The 22,488-nt window shown below is 49.1% G+C and overlaps 1 protein-coding gene across 3 annotated transcripts in view; it reads left to right on the top strand.

The window, feature by feature from the left end:
- The window catches only part of SAMD4A (sterile alpha motif domain containing 4A), a 227,777-nt gene that overhangs the window by 113,800 nt on the left and 91,489 nt on the right, over positions 1-22,488 (top strand). Inside the window, exon 1 of one of the 3 annotated variants that reach the window (XM_062205096.1) lies at positions 10,780-10,858. The exons of the other annotated variants lie outside the window; for them this stretch is intronic. Coding sequence (XP_062061080.1) covers positions 10,795-10,858 — 64 coding nt within the window. The 5' untranslated portion in view covers positions 10,780-10,794. Of the gene's footprint in view, positions 1-10,779; positions 10,859-22,488 lie in introns of those variants that run through there. 3 annotated transcript variants of the gene reach the window in all.

The raw sequence follows: 22,488 nt of genomic DNA, 5'->3' as shown, positions 1-22,488 counted from the left end.
GTAAGACAGAGTGAGGTCATATAAACAGTCATGGCTCCTACCTTGAACCAAAAGTCATCCTTATTTGGTGCTTCCAAAGTCAGAAAACAAGACGCACAATAAAAGCGAGCTCGGGGTCTGGGCAGAAATAATGACTGTCTTGTACTCAACCGTGGGTTGTGTGTCAGAGTCAGCAGAGCAGGCTGCCTGCTGCTTTTAGTTCTTGAAGTCTGGGCTGCTTTCCTTTGACCTCTCAGCGGCTTAGAAGGAACTCTCTGGAAGTCTGTGGAGCCCTCACCTGCTGTCAGAAAGCGTGGGCATCCGCAGAGAGGAAGTGGTGGAGGCCCTGTATCCTGGGCCAGGGTGAGGGCACTCTGAGACCCTTAGCAGGGGACACCAGTCCCAGCAGCCCTGCAGCCCACAGGGCCCTGGGCCAGCCAAGCAGACAAGAAATAGCATAACTCTCCTCCCGGTCATCATATTGGCCGCGCCAAGCAGAGCTCAAATTTCTGTCTTCTGTCTGTGTAAACAGTAAGGGCCATTAGTCTCAAACTTCAAACCTCAGCCCGAGGATCTGGCCTGGCTCCTTCTTCCAGACCCTCACCCTGGAGGAGCCTCTTCCAGCCTTTCTGGAGCGTTTGATGGCTCTGTCTGAGCCAGTGGCCTCTCTCCGGATCGTTAAGAAGCCAGGCTTGGGGCACTGACAGTCAAGTGAGGGGAGTGATGAAAACCCATTCATTTCTTCCCTCGGGGACCTAGCCCTGTGTGCACATCCAGCTGGAACCCAAAGAGAAATGCCCACGTAGGACAGGAAAGAAAATTCATGCAAAGAAGGCCCAGGTTCCTCTGCAGGTGGGCAAGAAGCCTGGCAAGAGGTTCATCTGATTTAAGAAGGAAATCTATTCCGTGGCAGCAAAGAGGCTACTGAGGATGTTTGTTCCATTTTTAGGGCTGGAAAGGCAAGAGTTTGCTGCTGCTTTAAGTTGCTTCTTTTTGGCTAGAAACTTCTCAAAAGTCAGAACGCCAAAGCTGCTTGTTTAAAACGTGACCTCTTCAGCATGCCCAAGAGTCAGCAGACCAAAAGAGAAGGCAGAAGATAATCGGTTCTGCTCCCTCAAGGCCCTTCTGGCACTGGGAGAGGGGAGGTCCTGGCTTGGTTCCTACCCTACAGGTGTGTGGTCTCCACCAGCAGGAAGACACAGCTGGAGTCGGCGTTTCTGCAGATGCTTTTAAATGCTGGCAACACAGGAAGAAAATCCATCCACCCTCTTACCATTGCAACCATGTGGGGCATCCCTTGGCATCTGTGGAGCCATGCCCCACGTGACCCTCACATAAGTGGGATAGGCAGAGAGTTCATCGCCATGGAGAGCTGCTTACCCAGGGACCAAGAAGGCACAAGAGTTATTCTGAGATTTTTCCTCAAGTGCAACACTTTAAAGTTGTTCCTTAGCCAGGCCTGAGGTCTGACTAAGCGATAGCAGAAGAACACAAGAAGCAGTGGGGAGTCTTCAGTTTGCCACTAAACACGAGACTTAGAAACTGTGATTTAAGGCCGGCGCCGTGGCTCAATAGGCTAATCCTCCGCCTTGTGGCACCGGCACACTGGGTTCTAGTCCCGATCGGGGCGCTGGATTCTGTCCCTGTTGCCCCTCTTCCAGGCCAGCTCTCTGCTGTGGCCCAGGAGTGCAGTGGAGGATGGCCCAAGTGCTTGGGCCCTGCACCCACATGGGAGACCAGGAGAAGCACCTGGCTCCTGGCTTCAGATCAGCGAGATGCGCCGGCTGCAGCGGCCATTGGAGGGTGAACCAACGGCAAAGGAAGACCTTTCTCTCTGTCTCTCTCTCTCACTGTCCACTCTGCCTGTCAAAATAAATAAATAAATAAAAATAAATTAAAAAAAAAAAGAAACTGTGATTTAATCAAAATGATTGCTTCTGGTAGCAGTTCAATAGAGTTGTCATATCAAATTAAGTTGTATCAGGTTTCACCTGGGAGGGATATTTTGCAGCTGGGAAAACAACACAGTAAGTGCTCCCTGCATTTATGAAAGCAAGGCCAGTCACCCTCATCTGAACGAGGTCACCTTCCCTGGGCCGTCTTAATACTTCATGGCTATGGGACATCCGAGCTCCTCCGAACAAGTGAGTAGTCTGGGAGGAAGCTCTTGTGGTAGAGAGCCCTCGCAAGGTTTTGAAAACCCAGTCCTTCCTAAGTGTCTGACACAGGCTTAAACTTTTACCTAAATATAGATGGCTAACACAGAATCCTTCCATGGGAGGGCTCCCTTAAATTAGTTCAGTTAATCTATTCATCTGTGTGTGCTGACTTGCGCCTGAACATCGGAGGCCAAATCCAAAAAAAGAAAAAGCCAGCCCGTGGCTCAGTCCTGGGACAGATGTCGAACAACTGAGTCTGATCCTGGACAAAGGAGGTCCTGCACCCGCCACAGATCCTTGTTGGAAAGGAGAGTGGCCAGCCACTGGTCCTCAGCCTTGTGAAGTGACCTCTCGCTTCTGGCTTTAAAAAGGTCTTGGACATACCCACCATCTCCATTTCTCATGGTTATGCTCAGTTTTCAAATCCCCTTAGGGTCCTGGTTTCAATCTTCAGATCAGATCCGAAGTTCTAGGAAAGTGTTAGCCATTTGATGCTGGTAGTACTTCCAAGATTTCCACTGGGCAACAAGTCCCGAGGCTGCTCAGAATGTACTAGCTTCTCTCCTGCTTTAGCAGGTGCTCCGGGGTGTCGATGCCCTAGGCCTGCATCCCCGTTCAACTCTTAAGAAACCACAGGGCTCAAGAGGTTTGGACTCGGGTTTCCAGAGCGCCAAGGGAAGGGACCTGCCAGGATACAGAAGAGATCCCCACAGTGGAGCCTGCAGAAGCCAGGGATCCCTGCGTTCCACCAGGTCTGTTGGTCCTATTGGAACATGTGTTCTGCCCAAACTCTGCTGCGTGTTTCCTTCGTTCTGTAACCTGATTTGCTATCTCCTGACTTCCCATTTTTCTGTGGAAGTCAGCGCGTGGGAGACAGCCAGAGCAGGAGCAGGCGTTAGGAAGAGGCCATGTTCTGTGGAACTGTCCTTGAAAGGGCTGTTATTGATCCTGGCGGCTACAGTACACTTTGTGGTATTTAGGTAACCAACTTGGCCAGTGTGTTAGCATATGTATAAGGGGATAGGCCTGTCTGTTGCTGCCTTTGAAGACAGATTTTATGAATGTTCCTATTTAAAGAGAGCAAAATGTTAACAACAACAAACACCCAATGTCTGTCCTCCTAACTCCTCCACGCACGTAGTATTCTCGTGTGGTTTAGCCCTGCAGCTGACTCATTCAGCTTTTCTCTTGCAAGCTGGCAGCGTGCACGCCCCAGTAATGGAGGAGACCAGCGCACTGCCTGCACTGCCCAGGCTGCACAAGCCAGGACCCATGCCTGGCATTTCGCAGGCTTTGTAATGGAAATCGGAGTTCCAAGCTGCAGTTCTTACCCAGTGGATGTGTGAATATTAATGAAATAAAGCAAAAGTCTCCGGAGGCGCTGGCAGAACCCTCACATGGCTTCAGTGTCTGTTTGAAGAAATGAAGTGCTTTGTGGGGTGGGTTGTTCTTCTCTGTAGCCCACACATGCCTGAATCCCACAATATTGTTTTAATTAGTCTTAAAAAGCACAGTCAAATATTTGGCTTTGGAGGAAGGAGAAAATTCGCTCACATGTTGGAACTCTTGTGCTTAAAGGGCATTTCATTCATTCTTTCTTTCTTTCAATCGATCATAGAGGCAAATAAATACCTTTCTTCCCCATCACTTGGTTCATGGCTGAAGCTGCTGTAATAAAAGCTAGGTTTTAATGGGAGACAAGTCCGGACATTTATTGAAGTACAAGTGTTGGAGGACGTGGACGCCTTCAGAAATGAAGACCCAAAGAAACAGGCAAACTCGCGTGTTTGTGTTGAAAGAAGAGAGGACAGTCATGCAGAAGTGTGATTAGAGGGCCAAGGGTATGATTTGGTGGTGATTAAATGGGTGGCCCTGTTTGCCCAGGCAGCTCTGTGTCGCCGGGGAGCCGGCCATCCCTTTCCTGCGTGAAGGTAGGCACCTCTGTGATGAAGACTTCCCACCTGCCTGGGGGGAGAGGGGGAGGGAAAGCGGGGCAACCTTGCTGCTTCTGCTGCTTTTGTCAATGCGGAGATGCTGTACTGGGGCCATCCCTGCCCATCACTCTGTGTGTGTGTGCAGGGGGCGGGGGAGTGTGTAGGATCTGCTGGGAGAGAATGGATGATCGAAACCCTAGGTAATCCTCCCTTTTCTGTTAGCTTCTTCTTGGTCCAGCCTTGTTCCCAAACACCTTTTTTTTTTTTAAGAAAAAAAAAACTTATTTATTTAAAAATCAGAATAACAGAGCAAGATGGAGAGAGAGACAGGGAGAAAGAGATCTTTCATCCACTGGTTCATTTCCCCAGTGACCTCAACAATGGGGGCTAGACCAGGCTGAAGCTATGAGCCAGGAATTCCATTCGGGTCCCCCATGTGGGTGGCAGGACCATTGCTTTCCCAGGTGCCTCAGCAGGGAGCTGGATTGGAAGGGGAGCAACTTAACCCATTGTGCCACAACCCAGCTCCCTCCCAAACTTCTTTTGAATATGAAGCCCTTTCCCTTGTGCTGGGTAAGATTTAAAAATAGTAACTGGCCAAGAGATAGACACAGGTAGAAGTGGAGGAAGCAAGGAAGACGTTCAAATACTGCTTTTTTATTGACTTGGGTTTGTGTTTTGTATATGACAGGACATAGGGGAACCCACAGATAAGGTTGTTCCCCATAGTTCTTGGGGATTGGGGTGGAAAGTCAAATATTTCGAGTTACTTTTTGCTGAATCTTTTTTGTCTGCAATCCATTGGGTGAGGAATATTTTGAAACTGCTATTTGGAAAGTTAGACATTTAGAAGATATTTTCAGCTAAAGCAGAGAATGAGTAATATCCCTTATAACTCAGCCACTTTATTCTGATCCTGTCTTCTCTAACAATAGTTCTCTGCTACGTGCTCTTAAAACACAAGTGCTAATATTATGAGAAATGAATTATATGGAAGCCAGTCTAATCTTTTCTAAAAGTGCTAAAAATACCAATCTGCAACCAAGAATATTTAAGTACTTCCTTCCTTTTCCAGTTGATGCAGGATGCTGAGTGGACTCAGAGGACACCCTAAGGCCTGGGCCGGAGTGGAGGGTTTAGCTCCTAGATGTAAAGATCTTCAGACAGGACTGTCCAAGTGAGTGTCCTGAAGCCAGGGCCAAGTCTTTAGATGCACAAACCACTGTCCCTGTGCCCTCTTTGGACGTGACTGGTGATGGAGGGGTCTGGGTTTACTTTTGCATCTGGAGCTCCAGAGCTTGCGTTCCCAGTCCCACAGCCTGTGTTAGGTCCCTGAGGTCCTGTCTGCAGCCGGGAGGCGACCGTGCACCCAGCCCTTTGACGTTGCCAGTTTCTGTGTGGCAGCCCTTCCGCTTGCTTCTCCTTACCACCTCGGAGTGTGTCATGAGCAGTGATGCTGTTCTTCAGGATTTGACTAGAGGATGCCTTGTGGGCCAAAGATGGGACACAATGGGATAGTGTTTTGGAGGACTTTGGAAGCAAAATGACTGTGGACCCAGCGTGTGTCCAGAGAAAATGGATCGTGTTGTTCAGAATCCCACCTGGAACCACACTCCCTTATTTTCAGATTACAGGAGGCCCATCCCTCCTGCACACAGGCATGTGTGCGTGCACGTGCGCGCACACACACACAAACACACACACACCGTCTCCCACCGTTCCTTCCCTGTGTCCACTGGGAGATCTTGCAGGCTTATCTGAAGCCACTGTGTATTTCTTTACATAGAAATCTCTCTAGGCTTCCTGTGGTTGTAGAATAAGAACGGTACTGGTGGGGCTAACACTGCCAGGTTTTCTGTTTGAAAAGAAAAGCTACTTCCCAGAAAGTAAAAGTGAACATGGCCAGGCATGGCGAGTGGGGCCGTGACAATTGCCGCTTGTTTTTAATGCGCGTGCTGTGCCATTGTCGCGTGCCTGTGTGCTGTCAACTTCGAGGCAGTGACTGGGAGAACTGGGCCGTGTGTTCCTGGACTGTGCCCAGAGCTAGTGTGTTTAGGGTTATAATGTCAGTATTGGGACTTTTATTTTCTATGTGCTTACTTTCTGATATGGTTTTTTCAAGGGGAAATTAACTGAGCTTAAGTTACTTAAATTTAGCCACATTGGTTAAATATCCTTTTCTGGAAAATTGGAAATGACTCTCAGTTGAAACAAGATACACAAAGCTTTGTTTGAGTGCATTCTTCAGTTTACAACATTGAAGTTTTAAGAAGGAAACCAGTATCCCCGATAGCTAAGGAAACAGTTTGTGTTTTCATTTATTTTCTTTTTCTTAACTTCGGAAGCCTGTTGCCATGTAGAGTAAGAGAAACCTCATGCGTTTGGTCTTTTCAGAGGCCATTGCCAGTGAGAGTGCTGTTATTGTTAGATAATCATGATGGTATGTTCTGGAGTCTCCTCTCCCCTTGCCCGACACACCCAGTTCCCGCACACCCGGCCAGCAGAGCCAGGGAGAGGAGAAGAAAGCAAGGGCTTATTTGCCTTCAGAATCTGACTCTGTGTTGCTCTGGAGACATGCTGGGATTTGCTCTTCAACCATTATTAAATTTCTAATGTCTGTCAAGGTTTAGATTCCTTTGAAAGAAGAACCATGAAAACATAAATGAAACCGTCAGGCCATGCCGTGCGGACCCTTCCTGCCGCGAGTGTTAGCTCAGCCGGGGCAGTGACCCCACAGTGGGCACCAGCCCCGGCCACGCTGGGAACCAGAAGTTACGCTCGCTTCACAGGGGAACTCTGGACTTGGCGCTTCACCCCCGTCAGCATCTGTTTCTCCACTGCCTGCCACTCGCACTTGCCTTGAAAATGCGATGCAATCATGTATGGGAAGAGATTTTGCCTTCCCTTATGATCAATATTTATGAATCAGAAACTAAGAAGTGGCGTGGGGCCCTGTGCATGTGTTGGTCGTTATGTGGGGGAGGGGGTCTGCCACGTGCATGGGAGAGCCCCAAGGCATGAGCTGATGCGGGGGAAAGTTTGTGAATCACACTTACTCCCACGACTCAAAAAGCCGCCAAAGTAGCCAAGCTCACTCAGTCCCACGTGGACCTCCTGTCTCTGTTGTTTCATTCTGTCCTCTCTCCTGTGTGGCCTTCATAGCTTCCCAGGCTGAGCCTGGATAGGAGGGGGTCACAGACACCAAGAGGTTTCCCCTGAGACTCTGGAGCACTGGCACCACCAGCAGCTGCATGACAAGCACACGCCACATCTGGGTACCAAACACTGGGTCAGCTGCTCCTCCATACAGTCTGGCATTTCCCTGTTCCTGGTAACCCTGCCGCATACGTGAGTTACAGGGCGCTCATGGGCTGTATTTTAAGCGTTTTCTTGCTCACACCCCAGTGTGTTCCAAACAGCACTTCAGAAGGTTTCTGAGCACATGATCCCGTCTCCAAGATGCTCTGCTGCAGATTCGCACTCCATCTATGGCTGCATCCCTTACAGTAAATAAGTGAAAAGGATCATGCCATGGAGGAGAAATAGGCACCAATTAAAGTTTAAAAGGAAAAAATTGGAGGGACCAACCTCGTGGTACAGCAAGTTAGGCCGCCACCTGTGGCACTCGCATCCCAAATGGGTGCTGATTCCAGTCCTGGCAGCTTCACTTCCAAACCAGCTCTCTGCTATGGCCTGGGAAAGCAGCAGAGGATGGCCCAAGTGCTTGGCCCCCTGCACCCATGTGGGAGACCTAGAGGAGGTTCCTGGCTTCGACCCGGCCCAACCCTAGCCATTGGCAGCAGTTTGGGGAGTGAACTAGTGGATGGAAGATCTCTGTCCCTGTCTGTCCCTCTCTCTCTCTGTAACTGTGACTTTCAAAAAAACAAATAACTCTTTTTTTAAAGAAAAAAAAAAAGGAAACAATTGAAGACCAAATTCCTGCAGGCCATCGGTGACTTATGGCTAAGCGATGCTGCCTGGTGAGTGGCAGGCCTGCTGGAAAGAAAGGAAACAATGAACAAGGACAAACAGTGGTGTCAGTGTTGCTGCTGCCTGGATGGCCAACCCTGGGCCTCTGCAGCCAGCATATTGCTTCTTTCCATTGCCAGCGGCCCTTCCCAGGCAGCTCTGGACCCACGGAGCACCCTGCCCAGTTCTCAAGGGGCTGGAGCGGGTGCTGTTGCTCTGAGCCTCAGAGCCTAGGTTCCATCAGCACCAAGTCTGCACAGCACTCTTACCTCTCGGAGTCAAGCAGTCAGCTTCTTTCTCTGGTACACCTGAAGGAGATCGCATGGCAGGTGCATGGCGCCTGATCTGATCCTGGGATAGACCTTGCAGGGATGGTTGACAACACAGGCACAAATCCTCGTGAGGGAAGCCAGAGTCCACAGCAAGAACCATGCCCGGGTTCAGGGAGAATCGTGGGATTCTGTGTCTCAGAAGATCCCCCTGGGCGGTGGTGATCCCTGAAGCCCAACAGTCTCATGGGTCTCTAAGGTCTTTATGAAAAAGGCGAGTTCCGAGAAAGATGGAGGAAGATTGTTGATGACAAGTTTGGAAATTGAGCATGACCTCTGTATGCCAGACTCACAGCCTCCCCTGATTCCTCACCGAGAATCACATCTCAGCTTGATCTACTCCTGCTTCAGAGCCCACCCACCTGTCTCCGTATGTTTAATCGGAGAATTTAGATCCACCACCACCCACCCCGCCGCCATATTGCCTATTTCATGAAAGAGGAGAAGACAGCACAGGAGTCTTTTTGAAAGGATTAAGAAAGGTTTGTTTCAGCCATAAAGAAACTGCTTATTCTTCAAGGCAAAAGGCTTTCTCAAGTTGACTTAAGTCTAAAGCATCACACACACCTGTCTCCAGGTGCAGCCAGGTGGGCACAGTCTTGAGGCATACAAGATCAAGTGTATGGACTCCCTGAGCCAAAAAAAAAAAAACTCACAGAAAAGGGAGATCCCTATCATTTCAAATTCCAGGCAAAATATTGGCAAAGAAAAGTTTTCCAAAGTCAACCTATTATTGGCCCAGATAGTAAAAAAAAATCTGGAGTCAAGAAAAGGAAGAAGGTAGAGATTTGTAAAGCTAGGTTGGGTTTTCACTTACATGTGGTTATTCTAACACACGCACACCCTCCTGTCCCTGTCCCAGGCATAAATTGCACAACTAGGAGGGAGGACTTAACTTCGTTTAAGGGTGCTGCCTTAAGGGTCATGAATTTGGCCAGTGAACTGGCTTTCCTAGAAAAGCTTCGTGCCTGTGCCAAGAAATATTTACCAAGTTAGTGACACTTCAGCTGCACCCCAAGATCACAGGACCCCTTGCAGAGGGTGAGTGGCTTAGTTTCAGGAAGTAGATTACTCACGGGTGGTATGAGCTCAACAGCCAGGCCCACTTGGTTTCAACAGACTTTAAAATGCAATCCTGCCTCAAACTTACAAACCTTTCCCAGATGGACCAAGATGGGCGAGGATGGCATTGAGTCCAGCAGGACTGGCTCAGCCCAGGCAGCTGTACACATTTAGCACTGAGAAGATGGCTCCAGACTTGTGGTGGGTTGCTGGTAAGAGCAGTCGCTGAGTGCTGCCTGTTGCCATGTGCCAGACACCCACGAGAAGTGGCGTAATCTCTGGGAAGGCCAGAGTGGCCTCAGCGGAGAGGCAGCCCCTTCCCCACTATTGCCATTCCTGGTTTTGCTTCCAGCTGCAGCTGCCCACAGCTGTCTGGGAAACGTAGGTGGGTGGGGAAAGTGCAGCAGGGTGCTGGGGGTGGGGAGCAGGTTTTTTTGTTTTTTTTTTTTCCTATCTGACTGGACCTTTGCCCTGGTAACCAAAGCAGGTAGTCGGGGAGGCACGTTCTGTGCTGCTCTTGACCTGGGGGTTCAGCTGGGTGGCTTAGAGCTGCACCCTGTGGGGAGACGGCCAAGAATGGTCCCCTGTTCAATTCTGGGGACCAGGTCTTCAGAGGCAGAGCAGGTTCCCCTGGAGGGCGTTAGCCAGGAGGCTATGTGAACCTAGAAATCACATCACATGGAGATGATCAGAAAAGAACGGGATTTTTAGGCCTGAAAAAGAAGATTTAGTGGAGTGGCTTGTTTTGTGAATGGGACAGAAGACTTGTTTTTCTGTGTTTTTTTGATTGTGGTTAAATATGTATTGTATCCATTTTCAAGTGGCATTAATTCCAATCATAGCGTTGTACAATTATCACCATTACCCATTTCTGGAACTTTTTCATGATCCCAAGCAGAAACTCTGTACCCATTAAACAGTAACTCTCACTTTTCCATGCGCCCAGTCCTGGCAGTCACCAGTCTTCCAGTCGGTGTGACCTGGACTACTCCAGTGCCTCCTGGAAGTGGGATTATTCAGCACTTCTCCTTTGGTGTCTGGCTTAATTGGTTAGCGTAAAGTTCTTGAGGATCCATGTTGTTGTGTGTGTCAGAGTCACCTGCCTTGTGAAGGCTGAGTAATATTCCATAGCTTGTTTATCCATCCGTTCCTCTGTTGATGGCCACGTGGGTTGCCTCCACCTTGTGGCCACTGTGACTATTGCTCCATGAGTATTTGTAGATTTCATCTTTGTGGTTACAGGAAAAACTGGCCTTAGCTGAGTGGGAGGAAGCTGCAGAGAGGCTGATGGTGGTTCTCCTTGATGGCAGAAGGGCTTCCTCTTTCACGGTGGCTGGGAGTGGCTCAAGGAGGAATCGTGTCATGGGGATTGCTCACAACAGGTACAGGGAAGCCCACGAAGTCTCGGAGGCGCCTTCTGTCTCAGGTATTCCGTGTTTGGTGGTAGATGGGGTAGGCGCTCTGCAGGTGGCAGCTCAAAGAAAAAAGTAGTGGCAGATGCGCTATTGTGTCTTGGGGAAAGGAGATGGAGGTTATGGACCAGTCAGGGGCTGGAGATCAAGGCGGATGATGCTTCGAGGAAGTTCTGTGTAGTCTTGGGGAGGTGTGTCCAGAGCTCCATAGAAGGCTCCTTGCATTCTAGCATCCCGGGGGCAGGGTGGTGAGGCCAGGTACCGCAGCAGCGTTCCCTCCTGCCCACTGCCGCAGAGGTCTGTCCCTTGGAGACTGAGCCACACGGCTTTGTAGGTGATGCCCAGTCCAGGTGAGGGTGTTGGTGAGGGTGGAGAACACTGGATCTGGGAGTTCGGGAGTGAATCTCAGCCAAGCTGGGGATGCCCGGGCTCCTGCCCAATTAGGTTCCTTCTGTTACAGTGGGGATTTTCTTATCATTAGTTGGGAAGGTCTAGCCAGAGCGTTCCAGTATTCTGGAGTGAATTTAATTGTGGGTGATTTCATTCTGCCCTTTTTTATGTCCAAGCCAGGGGCTTACGTCATAGAACAAGCGAATTCAGGGAGATTTTTATTTGCATGTGAATCATAGCTTCTCCAGCGGAATGTCACTTACTTGGAATTTTCGGCTGATTTTGTTTTTGTTTTTGTCTCTTGGTGTTTTTCCATCAAGCTCTTTGGCTAACCAGGGGGGGAAAAAAAAAACAGAGGAAGGGCTCCATCTGACTGGGGCAGGGTTTGAGTTGGCAACCGAAAAAGGAGAGTATTATGAATGTGAAAAGAAGAAAACGGATGCTTTATTTTGCTTGGAGGGAGGGACCGAAGCCAAGTCAAATTGAGAGCTCTAATTTGGGAATAGTGTTATTACAGGTCATTGGGAGTTGGTTACGCGCTAAATCGGGAGGCCGGTCACATGAGGCGGCAGCAAAGGCAGACCACAGGGGGACCTGGGGGCTCTTTTACAATGAACTTTATTTTACTTACTGCACAGTTGGAAGGTGCTCGTATCGCATGAGGAACCAAGTCACCTTGTTGGCTCGGGAATGTCCCCTGTCCTGGCTCATCGGTTGCTTCCTAAACGAACCCGTTCTTCTAATATGTGTGTTTCTGGGCTTTATTTAGGCACTGGAATCTAGCCCGTGACCAGCAGAGCAGGCTAAAGGTTATGTATCTGCTCTTCACCTTCTTCACCTTCCCAACTGGTTCCAAAGGGGCTCCTTCCTTTTCCTCCAAAAGCTCTATTTGAGGTCCCAAGGTCAAGACCGATGACTGAAAATTCTGTGTGTGTGGAGGGATGAATGCCATATTTTAGGTTCTCTTCCGTTTCTTCAGCATTGTCGCTATAAATGTCAGCTTGCAAAATAAAAACAAAATAAGCTGGATCCTTTTCCCTCATCAAAAGTAGTTATGAACAAAGAATCCTTCCTAGTCCCAAACTTGGCGTCCTGGGGAAAGCCAGGGAGGTCGAGCTGCTGCTGTGTCTTAAAGAATCAAAAATGGCTTTCTTGATGTCTAAGGCCCTGATCGGTGAACCGAGTTTGTCATCTCTACCAAACAGCAGCCCCACAAGGATATCTAGAATTGAGTTCATTCATTCGCGGTGCAAACACATTGTGCTCATGGCCCTAAATGGGGCGTGTTACTAAGTCTGTGGCACGGTCAGCCGGAGCTGCGGGAGCACATGTTTGGGCAATGCGTGTGATCCGGTTAGGAATAGAAGGTGTGTGGAAACTTTCTATAAAGGGCAGCTCGGCTGGTGTGGACAAGTGGTCAGGGAGCCCGGCCACTGTGCGTGGTGGTGCCAGGATATTGCTGCGTGACCTTGGACGAGTTTCTCTCCATGCCTTGGTTTCCCCTAAGTGCCATAATGGTTTGGGGGTGGGTCAGTAAAAGCTACAGGAGCTGTTTGAGATGAAAGACGTTGTCAGGTGTACAGGTGGGAGCATGAGCCATGTGTCCCTGAACAGGACTGGGCTGCTGGTCCCTGCTCAGGCACCTCCCTCTGACATCACAATGCCCACCAGACACTCAATAATGATGCGCATGCCCAGTGGATACCAGAGGAGGGAAGAAAAGGAGGAGGGTGACGTGGAGAGGGAGGAGATGGAGCAATCCCTTATGTGATCCTTCCATCAACGCACACGTTTTTCATGTAACATCTGGTTCAACTGTAATGTGTTCAGCTCCGTATAACCTGGATAGCGTCTGTGCCCTCTCCCTCAAACTCAGCAAAATATTATGGTCCTTGAATCAAGAGAATTTCACTCCTGTTGCTGCGTGTCTCCTGGTTCACGGTCAGACCAGTGGTTGCTCCTTCTTCACTGGCCGACTCTCTGGAGCACCCGTCTAGAGGTAATGGCCTTCCTCCGAGGGGCAGGAGGGGCGGGCCCCTGCAGGCTTCCTGCCGACCCCCACTCAGCGCCCCAGGGACAGTGGAGGGGTGGTGTGTGGGGGTGGGAGTCTATGGTGCAGGCGCTTTGATTCTGAGATTCATCTTCATTTTGTTCCTGAGCCATCCCAGCTTGGGTGAACTCGATTTTTTTTTCAAGATTTTATTTATTTATTTACTTACTTGAAAGGCAGAGTTACAGAGAGGCAGGGACAAAGAGAGAGAGAGAGAGAGAGAGAGAGAGAGGCCACAGCAGAGAGCTGGATCCTAAGTAGAGCAGCTGGGACTCGAACTGGCACCCATATGGGATGCCGGCACTGCAGGCAGCGGCTTTACTCGCTACGCCACAGCACCGGGCCCAGACTTTATTGTTCTTAAAACTCAAATGGGCCTAAGCCATGGCACCCTTACGAGGATCTGTTACCCCATTTAACTGACCAGATTGCCATGAGTAGGCAACTCAGGAGATCAGCCCCGTCCTAGGGGGTTTGTTTTTCTTTAACCCAACAACTTCCTTTTAAAAAACGGGTCCTTGCCACCCTTGGAATGGGTTCTTCCTAGCCCTTCTTCTGCTAAGAAATCATTTTTCCTCACCCAGTTTCACATCAGCCTCACTGGTTGGCACTGGAAATTGGAGACCATGATCTACTTGGTTCTCTCTACCCATAGTTCCCAAGTATCAGGCTGGATTTGACTCACCTGGAAGACTTGCTAAACACAGAGTTTCCGACTTAGTGGATCTAAGAGGAGCTTCAATAATTTGCATTTCTAACAAGTTTCCCAGGTGTGCTCCTCCATGCTTTCTGGACCTGTGCCTCTTGCCCATCCCCCCCCTCCCCAGCCCCTCACCTCACCTTTCCTCCGCCGGGAAGAGCGCTCGCCGTGGAGCATTGTCCTAGTTCCGAGAATTGTGTAGCCTGTGCTGTAGGCAAAGCCCACAGGCTCTTGCTTTATGAAGATGAGATAAATCAAACATTACAGCAGTGTTAGGAGGTTTCCCATTTTGCAGTCAGGGAAACCAAAGAGCAGAGGGGTGAGGTGAATTACCCAAGTGTACACAGCTGAGTCAGTGTAAGATCTGGGATTCTAACCCAGACAGCGTGGCTGTCTGGAGACTCACTGCACCCCATCATCTTCCTTTCTATCCCCCCTCAAGTCACTTAGAGCACCCGATAATCCTATGCTTGGCTGCCCTCGACAATCAAGCCCCTCTGGGGTCCTTAGAACCAGCATCTTGGGCTCTGAGTCTCCAGGCGACTCAGCTGTACCACCTGTGGGTCTGCACGTGGTGGAGGCAGCGCGGTCAGCTCCCTGGTGCAGGAGGACCATGGGCACGTGGCCTCGTGCCGGCCAGGGGAGGGGCCTGATGTAAAGGCACTGGAGGCAGCCATCTCTGACAAGAGCTCATGCTCCCTTTGGGGTGGGGTCTTTGAGGGCCCTTTCTGCTCCTGAGGGCCATGTGACTGCCATTAGTATTGAGCACCTGCATCAGAGCAGCAGACCACGCTAGAAGGTACGGAAATGCTCTTTTTTTATCTTTTTTTTTTTTTTTTTTGGCGGGAATGCAAAAGCGCTTCTTTTTGACCAGTCTTGTCTAGGAAGCCTGTGTGGTCGTTGCTGAGCTGGGTGAGGGAGCAGGAGAGACATGATGGGGAGGCACTGTCCCTGACCCACGGGAAGCCAGCGATCTGGTAGAAGAGAAGCAATGTCACACATCCACGTCATTTTGTGCAGCTGTGGTGGCGAGAGGACAGTGAGGGCCAGAGAAAAGCAACAGGGTTTGGGGAGGGGGTGGACTCTTGCGCTCCATTGTGGATAATGGTGGGCAGGAGGGAGAAGGAGTGTGTCCAAGGTATTTCTACAGCAGCAAACGTTCCATGATGAACAGTGATCTCTTTATTATTATTATTATTATTTATTTGAAAGAGTTACAGAGAGAGGAGAGGTAGAGAGAGATCTTCCATCCTCTGGTTCACTCCCCAAATGGCCACAATGGCCAGAGCTGCACTGATCCAAAGCCAGGAGCCAGGAGCTTCTTCCAGGTCTCCCACATGGGTGCAGGGGCCCATCTTCTGCTGCTTTTCCAGGCCATAGCAGACAGCTGGATCAGAAGTGGAGCAGCTGGGACATGAACCGGCGCCCACATGGGATGCCATCACTGCAGGCGGCAGCTTTACCCGCTATGCTACAGCACCGGCCCCAAACAGTAGTCTCTTGTAAGATGTAAACTGCCGAGTCTCCACTGGTCTGATGAATGGCTTAAGATTTTTGTGGTTTTTTTTTTTTTTTTTCCATGAAATAATGTGTTGGCTCCTGGCTGGAAGGGCTGGGGGTATTATAGAAATAGGTTCTACTCCTTTCAGAAACTGGTCTTCTCAAACTATTTCTCTACCCCTCTGGTCTGCTTCTCCCCGAATTCTTTGTAGTGTAGACATTCCTGTGGATACAAACTTCCCCATGGCTTTCTCTGATGCCACAAATACCTGGTGGAGTGGCCCTAGCACCAGGCCATCTACACGAGTAAGGACTGGAGAGAAATATCTGATGCATTAATGCATCTCTCCAAATTTGGTGGGGTAAAGCTAGACTAGAACAGCAGGCCACGCTTTCACTCCCTGGCTCCGCACCAGCATGGCTGGAGGCTCCCTCTGTCTCTCCTTACGGGGCCGTGCCCTCAAAACCCTGGGGTAAAGATGAGAGAGGGCAGGGGTCAGTCCCCAAGCTCCCTGGACACAGGGGCCTCTGGCCTGCATCTGCCTTCCTCTGTAGAGTTCAGGTCTGCCTCCAGGAAGGGGCCGGCCAGGTGAATCTTCTCCACTGCTTCGCCCGCTGTCACACAATGGCAGGGGATCCACCTGCCCTTCAGAACGAAGCTCCAGACTCTTCCCAGTGGCCAGCTGCGTGGGCTTCTCCGCATGCTGTCTCCTTCCCCACCGCCTCCCCCACCTGAGCTGCCCAGGTGTTTTTCTTTGTTGTAGAATCCTGGATAGCACGGTTGAGGTTCTGGAAGGATGACCAGAGGCCTGTGTCCACAGACCCCTGAGCCCCTCTCTTTGTGCCTGCAAATTCCCACCAAGTCAGCTAAAACCAAGGGTCCTCAGGGGGTCAGTGCCCCTGGTTCTGGTGCAGCCATTGATCTCTGGGCCTACTTCACTGATCGCTGGGTCTACAGTGGGATACCCAGAAGGAGAGACATGGCCCCAAGCATTCTCATTCCTAGTCAGAGAGCTGCCTGCTCCAGCATTGTCCTTCTTGCCTTTTCTCCATGTTACTCACTGTTGCAAATTTGGAATTCAGCAGTGAGAAAGTAGCCTCCCTTCTCAAAAAATTAAAAAAAAAAAAATCATAGAATGATCGCATCAACAGATCTGCTAACCTGAAAACAAGTTTGGAGTACAAGTAACAGGTGAACAGAAGCTGCCTCTTACTACTTAGATAAATTTCAGAGTTGGCTAACAGCTGAGTAGAACCTGGAAGGAAGTGTGCCTCTAACTCCCTCTACAGGGCCGTGCCTAAGGAGGGCCAGAGAATGGGCTTGGGTATCCAGGGTCACCAACTCTATCCTGTGCAGTTAACCAGCCCCCTCTTCTCAAATACAGTCCCTAGTTCATTTGTGCTCTCGCATTCAAATATCTTACTTCAACAAAATTATTCCATTCTCTCATCTCCAGACTTACATGTGTAAGGGTTTCTGATTTCATACCTAAATGAATGATACATAAATTTTACTATCAACATTTCCAACATGTCTATTTTGGGACTCTCTCTGTGCTGTTCCTGGGTGACAATATTTACATAATTATGCAACATACCACGAGGCTGTCACATTCACACTTATACTTTGGATTCCCATCTCTCAAGATGGGAAATTTTGTCTATAAGTTGTTGAGCAACTTCCTCGTTGATTTTAGAAAGTGTGGGACCCTGAGAATGGCTCCCACGTGTCAGGAATGGAACTTATTTGCTCTGGCTCTTTCCACGCTTCCTGAGGTTTAAGGACCTGTTGCAGGAAATGGCTGATGCTCATTTGGGCTCACTGGATCGAACATGAACTATTTTTTGTGATGGGACCTGTGTTTTCAGTCCTCCCCAAATACTCCTCTGGTAACAATGTCTGGATGTTTCCAAAGATGTTGGCCTTGGCCCACAGTGTGCAGCTGCTGGGGCTCTCATTTCTAGTGGTTCTGATGGAAGGAGGCCTGCATCTAAGCGAAGTTGCACAAAGCAAGGCTTCCTCTGGTGTGAGGGCTCCTAACTCATTATTATTATTTTTTTTAAGATCTTATTTATTTGAAAGACGGAGTTACAGAGAGAGGTAGAGCCAGAGAGAGAGAGAGTTCTTCCATCTGCTCGTTCACTCCCCAAATGACCACAACGGCCAGAACTGAGCTGATCTGAAGCCAGGAGCTTCTTCCAGGTCTCCCATGGGCGCAGGACCTAAGCACTTGGGCCATCTTCTACTGCTTTCCCAGGCCATAGCAGAGAGCTGGATTGGAAGTGAAGCAGCTGGGACTCGATCCAGTACCATATGGTGCCCATATGGGATGCCTGCACTGCAGATGCTGGCTTTACCCACTATGCCACAGCACCGACCCCACTAATTCATTGTTTAAACTGCGCTTGGAGAGTTGCTTAGTGGTGTGTGGTGTGGGGCAGGGGATGGTCTGGGAGTATGAAGATGAATAGTAGAAAGTGGGAAAGCTTCCTGGTTTGAGAGCATTTACAGCCTCTCCTCGGAGAGGTTTTTGGTATTAAAAAAAGAAATAGCCAAATGTGGTTTACAAGCATGTATTGAGTAAGGTAACATGTTTCTTCACCTCTAATTTTTATGACTTGCATGAGACTGATTCGTTTGAAGTTTTATTAAAACATCACTCAGCACCTAACAAGTTTGGACACACAATAGTCTTCGTATAACTCTATGGATTTCTTTCATTCTTCAAAAGATATTTGCAAGAAGAGTTGTATAAAATACACTGCATTTTGCTGCTTCAGCCTCTCGACTTTTTTGTGAAGATTACTTTAATCGTGTCAGTTACAGGCAGGAAAACACCCATATTCCTGTTTGCCAGCTCGTGGGGCCATTTCCCATGTTACCCAGAATATTGAGAACATGGTGGTCGTGACACTTTTGAAAACTGAGCTAATCATTTTACTTTCCTCTTTTGCACATTCCTACTTTTTTATTTGTAAGACTCAAAGTAATTAGAACAGTGCAGAGCCTACCAAGAGGGTTGACCAGACAGTTTTTGTGTGACAGGCAGTACCTACTGTGAGTACTGTGAGGTCAGTCTGTCAGTCTTTATTGGAAGGACATTTCTAGGAAGTACCTAATATTTTGAGTATGAAATCAAAAGTCTAGCAACATATTATCAAACATAATTCCATGGGATCATTTTATAAAGCCACTAAAATGTGATTAATAAGGCGAGGTCAGTGTTGGAAAATGGAGACGCCAACACCATCCTTGTGGGGCTTGCATTCTAATGGCAGAAAACAAGCTATATGTGAAGCAGGTCCCATGGGGATAAGTGCCGTGGAGAAAATGAAGCCGGGCCCAGGCACTGATTGGGCAGTTTAAAATCACATGAACACACTGAAGTAAATTGAGTATATAAAATTATCATCAAATCATTTTTAAAAATCACATGGACAGGGGCTAATATAGTGGTGTAGTGGGTTAAGCTTCCAATTGCAATGCCAGCATCCCATATGGGCACCAGTTCGAGTCCCAGCTGCTCCACTTCCCATCTAGCTCCCTGCTCACATGCCTGGGAAAGCAGCTGGAAGATCGCCCAAGTCCTTGAGCCCCCTGTACCCAAAACGGGAGACCTGGATGAAGATCCAGGTTCCCTGGCTTCAGCCTGGCCCAGCTCCGGCTGTTGCTGTCATTTGCAGAATGAACCAGCAGGTGGAAGATCTCTGTGTAACTCTGCCTTCCAAACAAATTGTTTTAAAAAAAAAATCATGTGGACAAAGAAGGTCCCGATAGGATAGTGGCATTGGCACAAAGATGGAGCTTAGAGGTGCAAATATGGGTCTGGGAAAAGAGCATTTTAGGCCAAGGAAACGGCCAGTGCAAAGGTCCTGAGACAGGCGTGAGTCTGTATCTGGCTGTTGCTTGTATCTGTAACGTGTATCTGGCTGTTCAAGAACAGCAAGGAGGCCAGGATGGACGGGGTGAGAGGGACAGTAGTAGGGTAGGGGCTGGTTCCAAGGGTCTCAGAAGTCACTATAAGGATTTGGCTTTTATTCTGATCACTTGATCAGGGGAGCAACAAGACCCACCTTCCAGTTTCAAAACATCACTTTGATCATGGAAGCAGTGGTCACTCACAGGTCTTGGGGGAGGGGTAGAATGCAGAAACCAGGTGAAAGGCCGATTTTTATTATTATTTTTTTTAAATGTATTCTGGAGATTCAGCCTACAAGGTTTGCTGACAGATTAAATACTGGCCATGAGAAAAAGGTGTTAAAGATACCAAGTGTTGGCCTGAGCCAGAGAGCAGGGCTAGTGGGAGTGAGAGCAGGCGTTGGTTTTGACTTTGAGGTCATTCCACTAGAGGTGCACAGGACACAGCTGGGCTTGTGTGTCTGGCTCTCGGGGTAGTGAGCTGGGCTGGAAATGGGCCAGAGGTCAGGACTGAGGCAAGCGGTTGAGGGAGCTGGCCTGTGACCTGCAAGAGTCAGTCCTAGCCGGGCAGAAGCTGGAACCCTGAAGGTGAATCCTGACCTTTACCTTGAGCCCCTGGTCAAGATCTTGGGAGGAGTTACGGCTGGCCTGGGCCTTTCAGGGACAAAGGAGACCCCTCCCACCCCAGAGCACCCAGCTCTGCCAGCACTGGCAAAAAAGTGATTATGGGTGGAAGGTACCCATGGAAGAGATGGCCAGATGACCGTGGCATGGGGAAGGGGTCCTTGTATGTGTCTGCTGGGGCCAGAGGAACCTGGGTCATGCCCTATGGGCATGGTCAGGTACCTAATGGATGACCAGCACCCACTGGCCTCCCTGCTATCAAAGTGCGATAATGGTTGCCCTTGGCCATGGGGTCTACTGCACAGAGCCCTTTTCTGGTGAGCTCAAGGGAAGCAGGCATCAGTAAGTGATTCTTTCAAGGAGCAGGAAGCTCCTTTATTTGTGGAATATTTCTGTGTAACAAACTACCCCAAAACTTGGAGTCTTAACATGATGGCCCTTTGTCTTCTAGTCTTCCGACGGTCAGGAACTCAGAACCGCCTCTCTGGGTGGGTCTGGCTCCCAGTCTCTTACCACGCTTGCAGTCAGGATGTTGACTGGAACTGGAGAAGTCACTCACAAGGTAGCGCGCTCACAGGGCTGGCAATTTGTGGACAGGAGGCCCGAGTTCCTCCTGTACGTCACAATTGGTGCGGCTGGCTCCCTCCCCCGCCCCCTATCGAGGGCATCCACCAAGACAGCAAGGTAGAAGCTGCCATGCCCACAGGACCTCCTACTGAAGGCCTCCACCACACTCTGTTGGTCACGGAGTCGTGCTCTGATAAGTGTGGGAGGGGCGTGCACAGGTGTGAATACCAAGAGACCAGGGTCGTTGGGGCCATCTTGGAAGCCAGCCACGCCCTCCTTGAAGGTAGGCAGTGGGTTTGTGTCTGCTTAGTCCTTTGCATCTGCTTAGTACTCCCAGATCACCTGGGTCTCTTGGCGTAACGGGGCGAATTTGCCTCACTTTCAGGGCTTTGTCTAATTATAGGGATGCTTCTCTGATCGCCATTTAGCCCTAGGTTGTACCGTGCGAGGCTTCCAGCAAGTGCAGGAGCCAACACAGGAATCCTTTCGTTTACCACGCTGGTGTTTGCATTTCCCCCTGATGTTTCAGGTGCCCTTTGTCCGCTCACATCCCTGCCAAATGCACTATGCGTGGTGATGGTACCCAATTTTGAATAGTGCAGAGTTACATTAAATCCAGAAGCCTTTACAACATGGTGTGTCTAGAAATGAGTTTGTTAATATAAATTCTTATAAGGAGTATTTGACCATTTAAGACCACTAGTTTTCCTGCCTTTTAACACATTTATTTAGCCAGTACTACTTCTGTGTGTGCTCTTAATTCCCAGCCATTTCTTGCATGAGCAAATTACCTAAATGCACTTGTGAGAAAGCCTTTTATGGTAAATGTTATTAAACTGAAAACAAGGGTATAATAAAATAGCAATTTAGGGGTAATTTACTAACAACTGGAGCCCTTAAACATTGACATACCATTGTGTAGTGATAATGCCAGACTTGGTATTTAAATACACTCCTTGTCACTCCAAGAATCATTGGGACAGTTTCCTAATCCTTGTAGTCTTTAATCATAGCTCTTTTAATTTTTTCTTACTTTTCCTCTGTCATTGGTTTACAAATTATAAATCATTAACTTTTGCTCCCATAAAAAATCCAGCAAACTCTTACATCTCTGCTCCTTATTCATAGAAATCATAGAGAACATTCAGAGTATTTTTAAATTTTTTCATAAGCAATTATTTCAGGGCGGGGGGAGTGCTCCCATCCACCTGTTCGTTCCTCACTCAGGAAACAACTAGGGTGGGGCAAAATTTGGGAGCTAGGAACTCAGTCCAGGTCTCTCATGGGTGGTAAGTACTCAACTACTAGGGTCATTACCTACTGCCTCCCAGGACCTGAGCTGGCATGAAATGAGCCAGAAACCACAGCCAGGTATCAAACCCAGGTCCTCCAATATTGGGCACAGGCATCAATCACGAGGCCAAATGCCACCTCCAGAGAATATTTTTATAGTGGTGAGGTGGAACCACCAAACCTGTGGTTCTTGGACTTCAGTTTTCCAGATTGTTCCCTGAATGGGATGGGTAATGGTGGAGACTGCAGGATGCCTAGAGAGGGTACCTTTATTTTATTTATTTATTTATTTATTTATTTATTTATTTATTTATTTATTTTTTGACAGGCAGAGTGGACAGTAGAGGGAGACAGAGAGAAAGGTCTTCCTTTTTGCCGTTGGTTCACCCTCCAATGGCCGCCACGGTAGGCGTGCTGCGGCCGGCGCACCGCGCCGTTCCGATGGCAGGAGCCAGGTGCTTCTCCTGGTCTCCCATGGGGTGCAGGGCCCAAGAACGTGGGCCATCCTCCACTGCACTCCCTGGCCACAGCACAGAGCTGGCCTGGAAGAGGGGCAACCGGGACAGGATCGGTGCCCCGACCGGGACTAGAACCCGGTGTG

Source organism: Lepus europaeus, chromosome 11 (genome assembly GCF_033115175.1).
Source record: "Lepus europaeus isolate LE1 chromosome 11, mLepTim1.pri, whole genome shotgun sequence".
Classification (NCBI taxonomy): Eukaryota; Metazoa; Chordata; class Mammalia; order Lagomorpha; family Leporidae; genus Lepus; species Lepus europaeus.
This window is presented reverse-complemented; position numbering and strand designations above follow the sequence as displayed.